We start from the raw sequence: 15,248 nt of genomic DNA, 5'->3' as shown, positions 1-15,248 counted from the left end.
GAAATCATATATGAATTAAATAATGAATGGTACTTCACTTTCTCAATTTATCTTTTGATTATATAATTCAATAAATTCTTTTAATTTTTTCCTGTATTGGGGATGCATTGAAATTTCTGGATTCTGAAAATTTGGTGTACGTTTGTGACTTAACACATTGGTATTTTAGGAAAGTCAATTGAAGAATCTTGTGCGTAGAAACTGTACATCTTGGACCCTCAAAATTGTCTGAATAAAAAAGGCAACTTCTCCTGTCATTTTATCCACCTGGATCCCCTTATTTATCATTTTAAAAATTTGTGATTGGCATTTGCAACAGTAAAACAAATCTACTTATAACATGTTTGGTTTATTAGAAAGAATAGAATGAGAATAGAATAGTCATTCTAAGAAAATAAAATAGAAAAAAAATAATTATTATGTAGATTGGTTCATGGAAATGAAATAGAATAGAAATTACTATTATTACTTATTCCATTATTTAGTTTGTAGGAATAATTTTAATAATGGTTAAGGAACAATGGGTAAATGACAAAAATAACTTTTATTAAAATTTAAAATTTTTTTAATTAAAAAACAAAAAAACTATGATGAGAAAAAAATACTCTTTATTAAAATTAAATAATTTATTTTGTTAAAAGATAAAAATATTCTGAGCAATAAAATCAAAATAACTTTTACTATAATTAAATAATATTTTTACCAAAATACAAACATATTTTTATTATAATTTAATAATATTTTGTATTAAAAGTTAATTAAACTTTTTATTATAATTAAATAATATTAAATATTAAAAAATAAAATATATTCTTCATTAAATTTAAATAATACTAAATAATATTTTTTATTACATTTATTATATTCAAATAATAATATTAAATAATATGCTTAATAATATTTAATATATTAAATAATATTTAAATATTTTCATTTTCCTTTTTTTGAAAATGAAGTACAAAATTTTGTTTCTTTTGTGCTTTAAAGAGAGGAGTGAGGAAGAGAGAGAAAAAAATAAATTTAGTATTTTTTTATAAGGTAATATTTTAAATTGTAAAAAAATATATTTGTTTAATCAACTATTTTTTTTATTCTCAACAATTTGGAATAACTATTATTAAGAGGGGACTTGGAAATAGCTATTTAAGCTTCTCTTGGAATGATTATTCTGAAAAATAATCATTTCATTAAATCAAATACAATTTTACCTAAAAAATAAAAATAGATAAGAAATGACTATTTCATTTTCCCTAACGAAGCATGCCCTTAGTTTGTATGAACCAGAAAAAAGGAAAAGAAACATAAAGGATAGAGATAGACGCAAGGGAGGATTGGGTTGTTGTTGGCAAACTCAAAATGCCCAATCTAACATTTCTTTGGAAGGCCCAATCTAAGGATGGTTGCGATGGAGTTGATCCGAAATTGCATTGGTTCCAGGGTGCAAACTTTTGGGTAAATTCGTTCACTCATCTTTTCACAATGAGCCGAAGGACCCAGTCCATCTAACAAGGTGATTAGGTGTGGGCTAGAGCCCTTTACCGTAATGAGGTTTACCTCTTGTTTTGGAAGGTAAAAAGTTTTCTCCTTTCTGTTCCTGGGGACTACAAACATTCGACCTTGAGCAGTCAGCACCCCGAATCTAGCTGATTCTGGAAATAGGCTTGCAGTTCTTCCAAAAAATGAACCCTTGACCTTGTTGTTTCTTTGTGGAATTCCGGGTTATAAGAGATGGCCACTATCATCGGTTTATCAGCTTCTCAGAGTCAAATCTTGAGTCGCTGCTCTCCACCTCTCCCTCCTCCTGGCTTCGTCTCGTCTCCAGCTCGTTTCAAAGTAGATTCTTCCTCCCCGTCGCTCTCTTTCTATCTCCTTTACTCTGTAATTACTTTTTTTTTTTCTTTTTCTTTGTTGAAGAAGGAAGCGCCGGTTCGTAGAGTGCTTGTGCCTCCTCTTAAGTGTACATCTTCGGGGCCGACTCAGAACACCGAGTCAGAAGCTCAAACGACGTCGCCCTCGTCTTCTTCTGCTTCATTGGATTCGAGAAATTCCATGTATAATTGGAGTGCGGGGCTTGGTGCCATCGGGCTCGTTGAAACTGCCTACCTGACTTACCTCAAGCTCTCCGACTCCGATGCCTTTTGCCCTCTCGGTGGTGGCAGTTGCGGAGATGTCCTCAACAGTGATTTCGCTGTCATTTTTGGTATTTCCTTACTTTTGAAGATTTCCTTTTGATCTGTGTAGTATAAATTTGTGACTCGATGTCTGGTTTTTGTTTAGGAATGTGGAAAATTAGGAATCTTTAATGGTTTGTACTTAAATTGATCAAATTCATTTATTTGCCTTTTTCTTTCTGAAGCAAAATGCAACTAGCAAAGCAGTATCTTAAATTTCAATTGTGTTGTTACATGTTTTACATGCTCTGCCATTTTTTGTTAGTGGTAATGTCATAATGTTATTGTACAAATAAAATTTCAGTTTGACTGGAAAAACCACATAAATGGCGTTACAGGTAGTATGTTTGAAAGAGGATTACAATGATGGTGCTTTTGCATTTGTCAGGGGTTCCCCTTCCATTAGTTGGACTGGTTGCTTATGGATTTGTTACGGCACTCAGCTTGCAGTTGAGTGCGAAGAGTTCACCTTTTGGAATCAGCGAATCATATGGTCGTTTGCTATTGCTTGGGAGCACTACCTCCATGGCAGCTGCTAGTGCATATTTTTTATACATACTGAGTACACAATTTGCAGGAGCATCTTGCTCGTACTGTTTAATGTCAGCTCTGTTGTCATTTAGTTTATTTTTCATCAGCTTAAAGGTCTGATTTACATATTCTTTTTTAAATTGACAGTATTTATTGATTACTTGATAGAGCTTTTGCTGGATTTATAATTGTAACTAGGTGTTTTCTGTGGTTCCATTGTAGGATGTCGGGTTGCAGGAGATACAGAAAGTGGTGGGTTTACAGATATGCATAGCAAGCTTGGTGGTTGCCACATTAAGTGCCTCATATAGCACTACACTGTCTGTTCCTTCGAGGTGATTGGATGAGCATGACTTTTGGCATATCTTTATTTGATCTTTTAATTATCTCTCTGTAGATGTGGCCATTATACTTATTTCTCCATTTTATCTTGCCTTGACAGCCTGGCTAATGTTGATCTTCCATATTATACTACTGAGATAAGAACAAAATCGAGTCCTTTTGCTCTTTCTCTTGCAAAGCATCTACACTCTATAGGCGCTAAGATGTATGGGGCTTTTTGGTGTTCTCACTGTTTGGAACAAAAACAGGTGCTTCTTGCTTTTAGTCTCCTGTAGTAGTTATAATGTAACTTTAAGGTACTGCTGTTGAACTTGCCAATAAAAATAGGATATGCTTTATAAAGTTGTGATGCAAGTGATTGTTGTCTGTTGAGCCTTGACTTGATTGTTGCAAGGAATCGTTAAGAAATTATACACTTTTCAAGATACATTCGCTGATTATTATGTTTATTTCTAAGATTTCAATTAGGATTTGGCCTAAAGAAAGGACCATTGCATTTGCTTATGTAGCATATACAGGGTTTGAGTAGCATATGGTGTTGGGTATGAAGCAATGTGAAGTCATTGAGTATCTTTGAAATCCTTGTCCAATTCCGTAATGTATATTTTTGAAGACTAATTTGTTTTTTCTCAGTCAGTGAACAGTGGGACATCTATGGAGTGTTTAGATTTGTATTTATGTTTGTATAACCAGTTCTCCATGGCTTCATCAACCCCCCTAGAAATAGGGTTGCTCTTTGTCTAGAATTTGTATGCATAGCTGACTGCAGCGCTATGTTGGTCTTTCAACAATAGTTGGCTTCCCATATCACCTGCTTTTTGAACTGATCATCTGTGCCTTTTTACTTATTTCATGGAAACCCAACTGCCTGTGCCTTTGAATCTTTTGTAAGTATGAACTTCATCAGCATTGTGCCATTGATACAGATGTTTGGACGTGAGGCATCAAAGTTGTTGGACTATGTGGAATGTTTTCCTGATGGAGTTAAGAGAGGAACTAAAATGGTTAAGGCATGTGCAGATGCGAAATTAGAAGGATTCCCAACCTGGATTATTAATGGTCAGGTGAGGAAGCCTTTCCCTCTTTGTAAATCTCTTCTTAAGACCTTACATTTTCTAAATATGGGTATCTTTTCCTTCCAAGAAAATTTAAAGTGGTTTCCTGGTGTCTATAATATCTAACCTGTAATAAGCAGGGCAATCTATCTTTTCTATAATTACCATAACGTCTCTACTTTCGGAATTGCCTCTGTTCTCATATAAGCATCTATGATATACCTTTTTTCCAGGTTTTGAATGGAGAAGTAGAATTGAAAGAACTTGCAGAAATCTCCGGGTTCAATTTCAATGAACTGGTAAACTAATCAATTGGGGTGAAAGTGGCACTTGTACAGCTTCTAAAAGAATTGCCCCATCTAAAATTTCGATGTACGAAGTTTGGTTCTCAAGGAAGCAACAAGAGGTACTATGTGGGACTAAGAATGTAACGTTCATTGTATTAGACACGTCTAATAAGTCTGTACAATTATGACAGATTTTGGGGGCACGGAGGATATGATAATGTACATCTCTGCCCTACTTATAAATCATGTATGAAAACTGTGAACTCTGAGAGGAGCTCGCCAGAAGAACTTTTGTGAAGCCTGGGCCAAAACCAAGGCTCAAGCTCAAAAATGACTGCTAAAAATGTTCAATAGCCCACTCGGCTACGTCTGAAACTTTGTTGAGAGAGTTTATCCAGGCAATGGTCTTAACCTCTTTCACCACCCACCCAACCCCCACCCCCCCGCCCCACACACACACCATCAATAATAAAGTTCAACCAGGCTGCATCTGGGTATTTATTGTGGATGGGGCAGGCTTTTCCCATTTTGCAGGCCTTGGTCGCCAGGCATCAGGGGAGTTGATGAATGTGGGCCTTCTATTTAATGCATTCTCTTCAGGAATTTAAGATGTCCGTCGAGCAGGAAGAAGGGAAATCCTGGTGCCACATCAGCATCAACACATTGTTTAATGGAAAATCCCCATCACTCGAAAGTCTTAACCCTGGCGAGGACGTGGTGGGAATGTGGGATCATATCAAGGTTTAAACAAAGGAAAAAAAAAATCTTATCCAGATTCCACAGTCCAAACATAATATATTATAATAATAATAAATATAATAATGTTGTTAAAAAATTACTGAAATTGTCTTTACGATTAAGTCCATTGTCAACTTCTAATTACGATAAGAACACGACGTTAAAGTAGAATTGAATTGCATAAACAGATAATTTAGAGATTAAAATATTATATCTTGAATTTTTCTTGCAATGCAAAAGATTGCGGTCTTGTCGTATGATGTTACGGAGTATTTAGATTTACTTTTCAAGATCTCTTAAATCTCTTTTCCTTGTATCTTATGTTGAGTTTCTACCCTTTGATGTCCTAAAACTAGGAAGATCAAAAAAGCAACTGGAAAAAGAAAACAAACTCACCAGCTCAGCATCAGGGCAGTTGAAACTCGAGGGCCAAGATCTTCTTCCCCTCTGGAAAGAAAAAATTCAACGGTTGAGCTCCCAATGTCACCAAACTCCAAAAAGCGGGACCCAGCATGATGATAAAAATCAGGGGCTCGGGGAGGGGAGTCACGTTTACCCTGTTCCACCATGGAAGATGCTTTGGAATATCCTCTGAGCTCTAACAGAGAGCGATGACATTTTTTTTTTTCCCCTTGTTTTTCCAAATAAGACAAAAGACTATTTCTTTGATGTCTGGAATCTGATCCAAATAACTACGCTTGTCTTGGCGTGCATTAATTTCCCTCCTTTATATTTCCCCCACAAACTTTCTTCTCCTTACGAAAACTGCTTCTAACCGAACTTCGTTTTCGTTTCAGAAACTAATACAAACCCTAAATTTCGTAATGTCGTCTCAGATTTCTGAGTCTGATCAGGAACAGCTCATCCAGAAGCTCGATATTTTCAAGATCCACGGCAAAGATAAACGCGGCCGCAAGATTCTTCGCGTTACGGGGAAATTTTTCCCTGGTAAAAACCCAACTTCCCTTTGCGTTACTTTCCTTGTTTTTCTTGTGGTGTTGGTTAAGATTTTGCGTTTCTTGATGATTTGGACGTGGGGTTTTCTTGATTGATCAGCTCGGTTCTTGAGCGTTGAGGTTTTGAAGAAGTATTTGGAGGAGAATATATTTCCGAGGTTGGGAAAGAAGCCGTTTTCGGTGCTGTACGTGCACACCGGGGTTCAACGGAGCGAGAACTTTCCTGGAATCTCAGCCCTTCGATCAATCTACGACGCGATCCCCGTCAACGTCAAGGATAATCTCCAAGCCGTTTACTTTCTGCACCCTGGCCTCCAGGCTCGGCTCTTCCTCGCCACCTTCGGCCGCCTTCTCTTCAGCGGCGGGTAATAATAATAATAACGGAAAAAAATAAAAAACCGTTGCGTTTTTAGGCGCATTTTTGCATTTTCTGTGCTAAGGTGAGTCTCTAATGGATCGTTCGTTTTTTTTCGTGTGCGGTAGGTTGTACGGGAAACTGAGGTACGTGAACAGGCTCGATTATCTATGGGAGCACGTGAGGAGGAACGAGATTGAGATTCCCGATTTCGTGTACGATCACGACGAAGATTTGGAGTACCGTCCGATGATGGACTATGGGTTGGAGAGTGATCATCCTCGGGTCTACGGTGCACCCGCGGTTGATTCACCCGTCTCCATGTACTCCATGAGGTGCATCTCGTAGATGCTACAAATAATTCTTCCTTACCCTTTTTGTTTTTGGAGTGTGATCCTTAGCTTCCAGTTTGTGAATATTTGTAAAAAAAGAAGAAAAAAAAGAGGATGAATCTTTTGATAATGTGAAGGCCATCTTTCAGTGTAATGGGGAAGAATTAACGATCGGAGAATGTTTCTAGTACTACCCCAATGATTGATTTTTTCTGAACAATCAAAAGACGACAAAACGAAATTGATTTGCAGGATGGCAATCCAAGGGTAGCTTCCTGTGCTAAAGTAATTTTTTTTATTTTTTTTTTGTTTTCAAAACTGTATGGCTGCTGATTGGATGAATGTTATTTCCTACCAACGTTACCTGAAAAATAAGAAACAGGAGATGAAAGTGAGTACTGAAAGACATGGGAGAGAAGCTTCCTATGTTCTTTTCATGGCTGTATGTCAGCAGTCGGGTCCAGCTCTTGTATCATTTTAGGGTCCACAGCCAGCTAGGGGAGGGCCGGCCTACAGCCTAGTGCCCTTACCTACGAGAAAAACATTTTGGGTTTTGGCAAACTTGGCACTGTGTAAACCGAAAACTTTAGCAGTGTGCCTGCCCTTAGTTCAACCCCCAAACCCCGAAAAGAAAGAAAGTTGTTGAGTAATGGAGATGGTCACCCTTTCCAAAGGAGTCAGAAGCATGTCCTGATAATTAACACATGAGCAGGCTAGCAATGGGGGACTTGCGATGCTTTCGACGGTGAAACGCAATGAAATGGAAGTAACAGAAAATCTTGGACACTCAACCCTACTGCAACCTCTTTCTCTTCTTCATATTTGTCTCTAGGCTTTTTGGTGAATGCTTCTCTGATGCATTTGGTTGAGTTTCTTTTGACTTTCTGTTGTTGACAAACTGTGAGAAAGATGGAATTGTGGGCAGCTTAGTACTTGGCGAAGGATTTTGCAGAGGCAAAGCACTTGCTGAAGTCTCTAACTCAATGTTGCCACAATGTTGTTCGCCAATAATTTCTTTTTCTCTTTGAACAAACTTGGTTGACGCTGTTAAAGGTGGATTTTCCTTACGCGTACTGTTCTCATGGGAAGTGGTACCGGTAGCAACCCGATTTGTTATCTCGACAGAGCTTGTGGTTGATAGCCACCTTACCGTGCTTGCCACTTGAGAATAATAAAATGATTTCCCGCTCTTCCCATATTTCTTAAAGCACTCACTTTCAAGGAAAGTTGAAGATGCTTCAAAATCGACCCTGCAAAGGAGAATTCAAATTTGAGAATCTCCCATAGTTGATTTCCTTCTGAGAAACAAGATGGCGATTCTAAGAAAACTTAATTCTACTAGTGTTGTTGGCTACATTGTGTTTTTGACCATTACAAGGAAAAATCTAATATGCAAGTGAAAAGGTGTACATACTTCAAGTCACCAAGCCGCTGATGGGCCTGCTTCAGGGCATCTAACAATCTTTGCTTGCTTGATTCTCTCAGCATTTCGGATATGGCATTTTTGTCAGGTTTATTGGTCTGTTCAGAATAAAGATAATGTGCACCAAAAAGTTCCAAGTTAGCTAATTTCAAAAACCACCAGGCACAGAAAAGATCTAACGTCTTTAAGAACCAGATTACTATTTGGTCATACTTTCTATTTTCAAAGTAATTCAGTCTCAAATTTGAGGATGCATATATTACCAGTGGGCATTTTCCCGAGAAAGCGTGCATAAAATGCATTAAAAAGAATAGAAGTCAATGAAAACGTATAGATTCATGCTCAACGAATACACAGTTAACTTTCTAACCAAAACCATATTTCCCATATGACTGGACAAAAGACATGCAGAACAAACCTGTTTATCAGGGGCTTTGTTCTGATAATAGTTCTCTTCTGCACGCTGCAAGAACTCAATCTTCTCATTTATCCCAGATTTTTTCGAAACTTTGCATCTGGATATGCTCTTTGCAAGCTCAAATCCATCTGGAAAATTAAGAAATTAAACAAGTAAAATGGTAAAGAAGATTTAGATTGCCTTTTTTAGTTTGTCCTTTTGCATGAGGTACACGGGCCCCCTAACTAATGCTGATGTTTATCACAAATTCATTTACCGTCAGAATCAGATATATCCTCCTCAGAGCCACTTGCTTCATCATCATGATTCCAGAATTCTGAGAACTGGGCATTATCAATGGCATCTGTGGAGCTGAATTAAAAACATATGCATGAATAAACTCATAAGGCTCTGTGCAAATTCCAACAATTTAGGGAAGTCTCTATTCTTGATTCATAATGCCAACTTCAATTCATAAAAACAGCAAATGTTTGCTCATATCACAAGAATTAGAGAGTAGTTAAATCAAAAACCAATGATGCATCATTTCAAGCATATGCAAAACTACAAAGAATGAATTATAGTATGATTGTTTCAATATGCATAAGAAGAGAAAAAAGTATTGAGTAATTCAATCTTAAGGAAGACTTCTTAAGAGGAGCAACAGCAATCTATTGGAAGTACAAGATACAGTATAACTGCCAACAGATTGCTTGTGCAGTCTTGTCTGATCTTGTTTAAACACTCTGTAACTGCCAAATTTAAGGTGAATGCAGAAAAACTTTTCAATAATTGATAGCCCAGCATATTTAATACAATAAGGGAGAAAACATTTACATCCTTTCTTTGAAGCAAGGTTAAAGGCATACCTGCTCATTAAGATTTTTGAAAAACCATTTCTCTGCCAAACAGCGCAAGCAGATGCGAGCTCTTCCAAACACTTGGTGATAAGGTTTGGATGTTTGCAGGCATCACATGATTTTTTACATAGCAATGCAGATACCTTTTAAGCCAATGATAATAAGTGGTTTTGCATCAGTGTTGAAGGGGGAAAAGCAGCCTACTATTGCATACACATAACATGCTTTATTACAGATTCTGTTACCTGTTCCCCAAAGCTCTCAAGAATCTTTTTCCTACGGCATCTGGAACCCTCACAATATTCAACCATCTGCATGTTGTGTGCGCTTCAATTTCATGAAAAATCAGTAGCAAGAAGAGTTCATATTGACCAACAAGACTTCTACTGACCAGATTAAAATCAGACATTGACTTTTTTGACAACCCATGTTGTGAATTTGATGATTGCAATTTCTTGCTCTCAGCACTGCTAAGAATAAATTCCTGTCAAGTAGTTCAATATTATAAATAGATAGATTCTAATTAAAAACATGCAAATCAAAAGCAATCATGATGACATTGTTTTAACTGATGACCAACCATCCTTTTTCGATCATCCATTCCATAGTATAACAAGCTTCTTGAAGGCAATTGGTCACGACCAGCTCTACCCGACTCTTGATAGAAGGCTTCCATTGACTTCGGGATATTAAAATGGCAAACTATTCTGACATCCTTTCTGTCTATGCCCTAGAAACATTAACCACAACAAATTAGTGGTATATGATATTCATCAATTCCCACAATATTCCAATAATCAAAAAATTTAAGAGAAATTTCTTCATTGTTCAATGAAACGATTAGTAATGTATTAGCTTACCATTCTGAAAGAACACTACTATGTGAATAACCATGCGCGTACCAGAGCAGCTCCAAGTAGAATATAAAAAGAAAAGAAGGAATTCATCACAATCTCAGGTAAGTAGCAAGGCAGAGGTAATTAAAAAAAGTGAAATAGAAAGGCACACTACCTTTAAGATGTCCTTCCACTGGATATCTATTGCCAGTTTCTTGAAATGAGAGTTCTTATTTACAGCCTAAGTTCACTATTACTGTTTAAACTATTCTTTTCAACAGTCTTTCAAAGATGAACAAATTAGTGCATCTAAGTATGATGCAAAGAAACCATGATAAGCTGCTTTCACTATAAGCCAGTCAGAGATCTTCAAGGAGTGAAAATGCAATATTAAGTAATTTTTTTGATTAATCATACCCAAAAGCTACTGTGGCCACAACAACCTGTATCTTGGAAGAACTCCAATCATCTAAAACAGAGCTCCGCAATTTATTATTTAGCCCTGCATGATAGGCTGAAAAAGAAAGGTGAAAGTAAAACATATCATGTAATATAGGTCAATGATGAAGTTCAGGGAAATAGAAGTATCAGTTACCAGCACAGGAAATTCCATTTCTGGAGAGATGGGTGGACAAGTCATCACAAGTTGCCCGTTCAAGGCAGTAAACAATTCCACAGACATCCCCAGCAGATTTGAGCACATTACACAAGTCAGCATAACCATCATCCAAAAGATCTTTGTATCGAACTGCATTTTGGAGAAATCATCTTAGATGCACAAGAATTGCATACAATTCTCTATCTGAAGATAAATTGTCATAAAAATAAAACTAATTGAGTATAAGCATATACAACACAAACAAACTTGTGCAGGGTAAAAATGTGATCTTAATGCCTAGTACTTGTCATTTGCATCATCAAGTCAAGCTTAGTACTTACCTTCATAATATATATTTGGACGGTTGAAAGATGATTTAAGGATTAAAGGGTTTTGCAAGTTTAAGGACTCTATCACATCCTTCTGGACTCTGCAAAATGAAAGAAAGACCAAGAATTTATTTTGTAAATTATTTTGCTCTGCACTTCATGAGAAAACATCTGCTAGACCATTGGAACATGATATTCTCCCTTAGGAAAGCAAAAGGTATATTACTACACTCACTTAGGAACAGCAGTGGCAGTCAAAGCCAATATTGCTACATCTGGTAGACTGTTCCTCAAAGATGAAAGCTTAGAATAGCTAGGCCTACAATATTACACAAGCAAGAAAACAGAAAAAATATATCAGAGACCTTCACATAAGACTTTTAGCAATAGAAAAGTCCTGATATAGATGTATATCCCAGCAAACGACATGTGCATAGATCACATATGAAAAGTAACAGAGTTAAAGACACCTCGGCAAATGACATAGATTGAAACATGAACACGTCACACATTGACTACATATAAAAAAGAAAGCATAAATTCAGGCTGAAGATTAATTGCTTTCTTTTACAGCAATTGACACACATAACTAAAAGAAACATTTAATCACACGTACTCAAATATCTTTCTTTTTAAAGTTGAAAGAAAAGAATCAATTCTGTCTCATGGTAGGAGTGATCACAAACCTGAAATCGTGGCCCCAAGATGAGATGCAATGTGCCTGAAATTTTCACAAAAGATGTGACCTTATAGGCAAAGATTTAAACTTCTTGTTAAAACAACTCCAAATTCCAGATAATAAAGTCATAAAGACATGGGACTTCACACCTCGTCTACAGCAATTAGATTTAACAATCCTCTGCCATGAATCTTTGTCAGCTTTGACATAAACCCTGAAGTGGCAATTAACTCGGGTGTCACATAAAGCAAGCGTAAAGATGGTTGTCCAGAATCAAGATCTTCATGAATCTGTTTATTAGAATAGAAACATCAATTTTTCAGAAACATGAAAAAGAAAGAACATAATAACATGCTCATTACAACTAATCTAGTTTTTTGTAAAGATTAAAACCAGAAAGATGTTATTAACCAAAGGCTTCCCAGCACCAAATGAACCTCAAGCTTAACAATCAGTGCCGAACTTAAATTACCTTATTCTTCACCTGTGACGTTTGAGTTGAGGAGAGAAATTCAGCAGCAATTCCTTTCTCTTTCAATGCCATTACTTGGTTTTCCTAATAGGCAAACAAATTCCAAAAATAAAAAATTTCGTGGAAGTAAAAAGACAAATTATGCTAGAAGAAAGCTGCAATGTACTTACCATCAAAGCTGCGGATGAAATTGGAGAAACAAACGGAAGAGCAATATCCCTCCCACTTAAAACCAATGAAAAATGGGAAAAAAGAAAGTTTTGCAAGTTAAAAATTCCTTCAATAAGTAAAAGAAAAAAACAAAATCAAATAGAAGAAATTCATCCACCTATCAATGGAGAAACGACGAGCACAATTCCCGTTTTAGCCAGCGCAGGGATTTGATAACACATTGATTTTCCTCCTCCAGTCGGCATCAGACAAAAACAATCTCTTCCTGCAAATAAAAAAGAAATGGTTAAATTCAAAGAATTTTCGAAAAAGAAAAAGGAAACAGAGATGAAATTAAATTTTCTGTTTAAGCAATACCTGATAAAACGGCTTCGATGGCTTCCAACTGTTTGCCTCTGAAATCTGGATGACCGAAATGCCATCTCAAGAGCTTAACCAAAGCTTCTTTTCCACATCCCTGCTGCTTCTCTTTGCCGCTAAGGTTTTGCACCGGCAATGGCGACTTCTTCATTTTACAATCTCTGCTGAATTCCAGCCTCGTCACAATTTCATTTTCTAATAGGTGATCACCAAACGAATAATATTATCTGAAAAAAATAATAATCGAATCGTCGAGTTGTTTTTCGATGTTCACCTGAAGTCGAAGTAGGAGGCCTTCGAAGGAAGCAGAACGTACAAGAGTTTTCAGCTTAACCGCTGTCGTTCCATAACCTTGGGCATCTTTGGCCCGCTGCAAATCAATTTTGGGTCTGAGTACTGGGTGGGAAGCCCACGGTAATTTGTGTGCCGGGTCAGCTTCTCGTCGACGAGAGGCCCATATCTTTGTCGGCCCTTTTCGACCTCTTGCCTTCCCTTTCCTGTAAGTGTTCTGTCAGCCAATTTCATAGCGAAATTAATTGAATATCGAAGCACAGAATTCAACTTGCTTTTCTTGGATAACAGGTGAACTTCTCTTTTCTGGTTTCTTAATTGCAAGTTTAATCATTTTTCTTCACAGAAAAGAAAAAAAGATGACATCTTCGACGAAGATATTCAACTCACTACTTGTGGACATTTCTTATTTAAAGCTAACATTTTTTTGAAAATTCGCCTAATTTAAGTGATCTATGTACCAAATATTTAGCTGAATATAAAGGGTGATATGCTATGAGTATGGATGACTGACGATTATTCATGTTATTTGGACAGACATGGTTTTCTTGTGCTGGGCTCGACCTTCTCCTGAACAACAGAAATCTTGCATTAACAAGTAAATGATAGTGCTAGTTGACTTCTGAATCTTAACTATGTTTATTTCTCTTTCCTTCTGTTTTCCTTTTTGGGGGTGAAATTACCCAGTTTTCTTGTGTAAATTATGACCAGGTCAGGTACATTCAACTATGACACCAAATATAAAGGAGCTACTGCTAAGCCTGTGTCTTGCATCAAGGAAGATAAGGAGCTCTCCAAAGATGGTTATTTAGTCAATCATGCACGTGTTTTAGTTGGTTCTGGTCTCCAGACCTATGAGAAAGGCAAGGCAGCTCTGCAGAATTGGAGGTTTGTGGTTTTTGTACATTGTTTTTGGCAGATGTAGAGAACTGTTACTGAGAGGACTATCCTAGTCATATACCTTGCTACTTTCTGCAGGCATTTTGGATTAAATTGGGCATTTGTTGATCCCAAGACTCCGATTCAAAATGGGGTGAAATTCTGTGTTTGTGTCAAGGAGTTTCTACCCTGGGTCATGATGCCTCTCCAAGTGGTGTATGTAAAGGAAAGCAAAAGTGCTAAGACTAAGAAGGCTGTAGCCTCCTTTGGTTTCGGTAGTGGCACCTTACAAGGTCACCTACTGGTTAGTGCTTTATTCTTCTGATTTTAATTCTCAAAACATGAAATTATAATGTTTCCTTAAGTTTGCGATGGTTTGTTGTATGTATGAAGTGTTTTTTCTGCCTCTGCAATCAGTTTCTATTGTTGCTTGGTTCTGCATATTAGATAGCCCGATTGATGCTAACATGGTTTGGAATGTCTGCTGGAAATCAGGCTGGGGAAGAACGCTTTTCTATTGAGCTGGACGAGAATGACCAAGTGTGGTATGAAATACTTTCCTTCTCAAAGCCTGCTCACTTTCTATCATTTATTGGTTACCCATATGTTTACCTGAGGCAAAAGTATTTTGCTCATCAATCTGCCAATGCAGTTCTGAACCATGTATAGCAACAATGTATATGGAATCACATATTTTTCATTGCTCTTTCAATATGATCATTTGTTTCTTGAATTTTTTTATTTGGGAGAAAGAAAAAGAGGTACTTTAGTAGTTTTAGGCGACTCAAGAATTTGAAAGACTTTGAACTTAGGAGCCTGTAACTCCCTGAAATCTTAATGACTTTCTGAAGGTGTAAAATCACTTGTCATTGATGGAATAAACGATTTTTTCCTGTTTTCTGATATACTTTTCTGAGAAATATAATGGTATAGAGCACACCTAGGACATCTTGTGATTTGTAAAGTTGCAAGCAAACCGTTGTTAGTGGAGATCCCAGAACTTCCTTGCAGGAGGTGGGCATGTGCATAAGAAATTTCATCAGTCATCCTATACGGAGCGTTGCAGCTTAGGAGTGCAATTCCAACTCAACAATCTAAATGCTTCCGCAAAGCAACTCTCCTATTTTTACAGAGCATTCTATCCGGCATATCGAGATCCTCCACATGATAAAGAAATCAAGAACCT

General features: G+C 36.9%; 4 protein-coding genes across 5 annotated transcripts; 3 read left to right on the top strand and 1 right to left on the bottom strand.

Moving 5' to 3' along the window:
* Window positions 1-1,583: 1,583 nt before the first annotated feature.
* LTO1 (NAD(P)H dehydrogenase (quinone)s) lies at window positions 1,584-4,783 on the top strand. 2 transcript variants are annotated; one of them, XM_018114302.2, is made up of 7 exons: window positions 1,584-1,833; window positions 1,918-2,200; window positions 2,560-2,816; window positions 2,925-3,037; window positions 3,145-3,292; window positions 3,971-4,108; window positions 4,333-4,783. In XM_018114302.2, exons 1-7 carry the CDS (start codon window positions 1,729-1,731, stop codon window positions 4,405-4,407), a joined length of 1,119 nt encoding a protein of 372 aa, XP_017969791.2. In that variant the 5' UTR covers window positions 1,584-1,728; the 3' UTR covers window positions 4,408-4,783. The 2 variants fall into 2 exon arrangements, with proteins under 2 accessions (XP_017969791.2, XP_007046568.3); XM_007046506.3 differs by having other exon boundaries at window positions 1,915-2,200.
* A 969-nt stretch (window positions 4,784-5,752) lies between these two features.
* LOC18610690 (SEC14 cytosolic factor family protein / phosphoglyceride transfer family protein) lies at window positions 5,753-7,027 on the top strand. The gene is made up of 3 exons (XM_007046505.3): window positions 5,753-6,072; window positions 6,181-6,445; window positions 6,564-7,027. Exons 1-3 carry the CDS (start codon window positions 5,949-5,951, stop codon window positions 6,781-6,783), a joined length of 609 nt encoding a protein of 202 aa, XP_007046567.2. The 5' UTR covers window positions 5,753-5,948; the 3' UTR covers window positions 6,784-7,027.
* Window positions 7,028-7,175: 148 nt separating this feature from the next.
* On the bottom strand, window positions 7,176-13,197 carry RECQL3 (DEAD/DEAH box RNA helicase family protein). The gene is made up of 19 exons (XM_088803815.1): window positions 12,890-13,197; window positions 12,690-12,797; window positions 12,532-12,539; window positions 12,362-12,445; window positions 12,039-12,179; window positions 11,897-11,931; window positions 11,446-11,529; window positions 11,223-11,311; window positions 10,879-11,031; window positions 10,701-10,797; window positions 10,308-10,311; window positions 10,028-10,177; window positions 9,839-9,931; window positions 9,693-9,758; window positions 9,457-9,590; window positions 8,865-8,959; window positions 8,609-8,736; window positions 8,182-8,288; window positions 7,176-8,017 (listed from the first exon to the last, which is right to left on the bottom strand). Exons 1-19 carry the CDS (start codon window positions 13,041-13,043, stop codon window positions 7,561-7,563), a joined length of 2,187 nt encoding a protein of 728 aa, XP_088659941.1. The 5' UTR covers window positions 13,044-13,197; the 3' UTR covers window positions 7,176-7,560.
* A 181-nt stretch (window positions 13,198-13,378) lies between these two features.
* LOC18610688 (outer envelope protein) lies at window positions 13,379-14,967 on the top strand. The gene is made up of 5 exons (XM_007046502.3): window positions 13,379-13,474; window positions 13,721-13,781; window positions 13,895-14,071; window positions 14,162-14,366; window positions 14,558-14,967. The coding sequence occupies exons 2-5, from the start codon at window positions 13,723-13,725 to the stop codon at window positions 14,729-14,731; spliced, it is 615 nt and encodes a 204-aa protein (XP_007046564.3). The 5' UTR covers window positions 13,379-13,474; window positions 13,721-13,722; the 3' UTR covers window positions 14,732-14,967.
* Window positions 14,968-15,248: the final 281 nt, after the last annotated feature.

This window comes from Theobroma cacao, chromosome 1 (genome assembly GCF_053813885.1).
Source record: "Theobroma cacao isolate CCN51 chromosome 1, ASM5381388v1, whole genome shotgun sequence".
NCBI lineage: Eukaryota > Viridiplantae > Streptophyta > Magnoliopsida > Malvales > Malvaceae > Theobroma > Theobroma cacao.
The sequence above is the reverse complement of the archived record's forward strand: the minus strand, read 5'-3'. Positions and strand labels throughout refer to the sequence as shown.

Excerpts from the sequence above, each read along its gene's own strand:
- LOC18610688 (XM_007046502.3), top strand. The coding sequence starts at position 13,723 with ATGGTTTTCTTGTGCTGGGCTCGACCTTCTCCTGAACAACAGAAATCT. Across the intron at positions 14,072-14,161 it reads GCAGCTCTGCAGAATTGGAG|GCATTTTGGATTAAATTGGG; the intron begins GTTTGTGGTTTT and ends TACTTTCTGCAG. Across the intron at positions 14,367-14,557 it reads CCTTACAAGGTCACCTACTG|GCTGGGGAAGAACGCTTTTC; the intron begins GTTAGTGCTTTA and ends GCTGGAAATCAG.
- LOC18610690 (XM_007046505.3), top strand. The coding sequence starts at position 5,949 with ATGTCGTCTCAGATTTCTGAGTCTGATCAGGAACAGCTCATCCAGAAG. Across the intron at positions 6,073-6,180 it reads TACGGGGAAATTTTTCCCTG|CTCGGTTCTTGAGCGTTGAG; the intron begins GTAAAAACCCAA and ends TTGATTGATCAG. Across the intron at positions 6,446-6,563 it reads CGCCTTCTCTTCAGCGGCGG|GTTGTACGGGAAACTGAGGT; the intron begins GTAATAATAATA and ends CGTGTGCGGTAG.
- RECQL3 (XM_088803815.1), bottom strand. The coding sequence starts at position 13,043 with ATGAAGAAGTCGCCATTGCCGGTGCAAAACCTTAGCGGCAAAGAGAAG. Across the intron at positions 11,530-11,896 it reads TCTTGGGGCCACGATTTCAG|GCCTAGCTATTCTAAGCTTT; the intron begins GTTTGTGATCAC and ends GTAATATTGTAG. Across the intron at positions 9,591-9,692 it reads TTGAGAGCTTTGGGGAACAG|GTATCTGCATTGCTATGTAA; the intron begins GTAACAGAATCT and ends TTGGCTTAAAAG.
- LTO1 (XM_007046506.3), top strand. The coding sequence starts at position 1,729 with ATGGCCACTATCATCGGTTTATCAGCTTCTCAGAGTCAAATCTTGAGT. Across the intron at positions 1,834-1,914 it reads CGTCTCCAGCTCGTTTCAAA|AAGGAAGCGCCGGTTCGTAG; the intron begins GTAGATTCTTCC and ends TCTTTGTTGAAG. Across the intron at positions 4,109-4,332 it reads CCTGGATTATTAATGGTCAG|GTTTTGAATGGAGAAGTAGA; the intron begins GTGAGGAAGCCT and ends CCTTTTTTCCAG.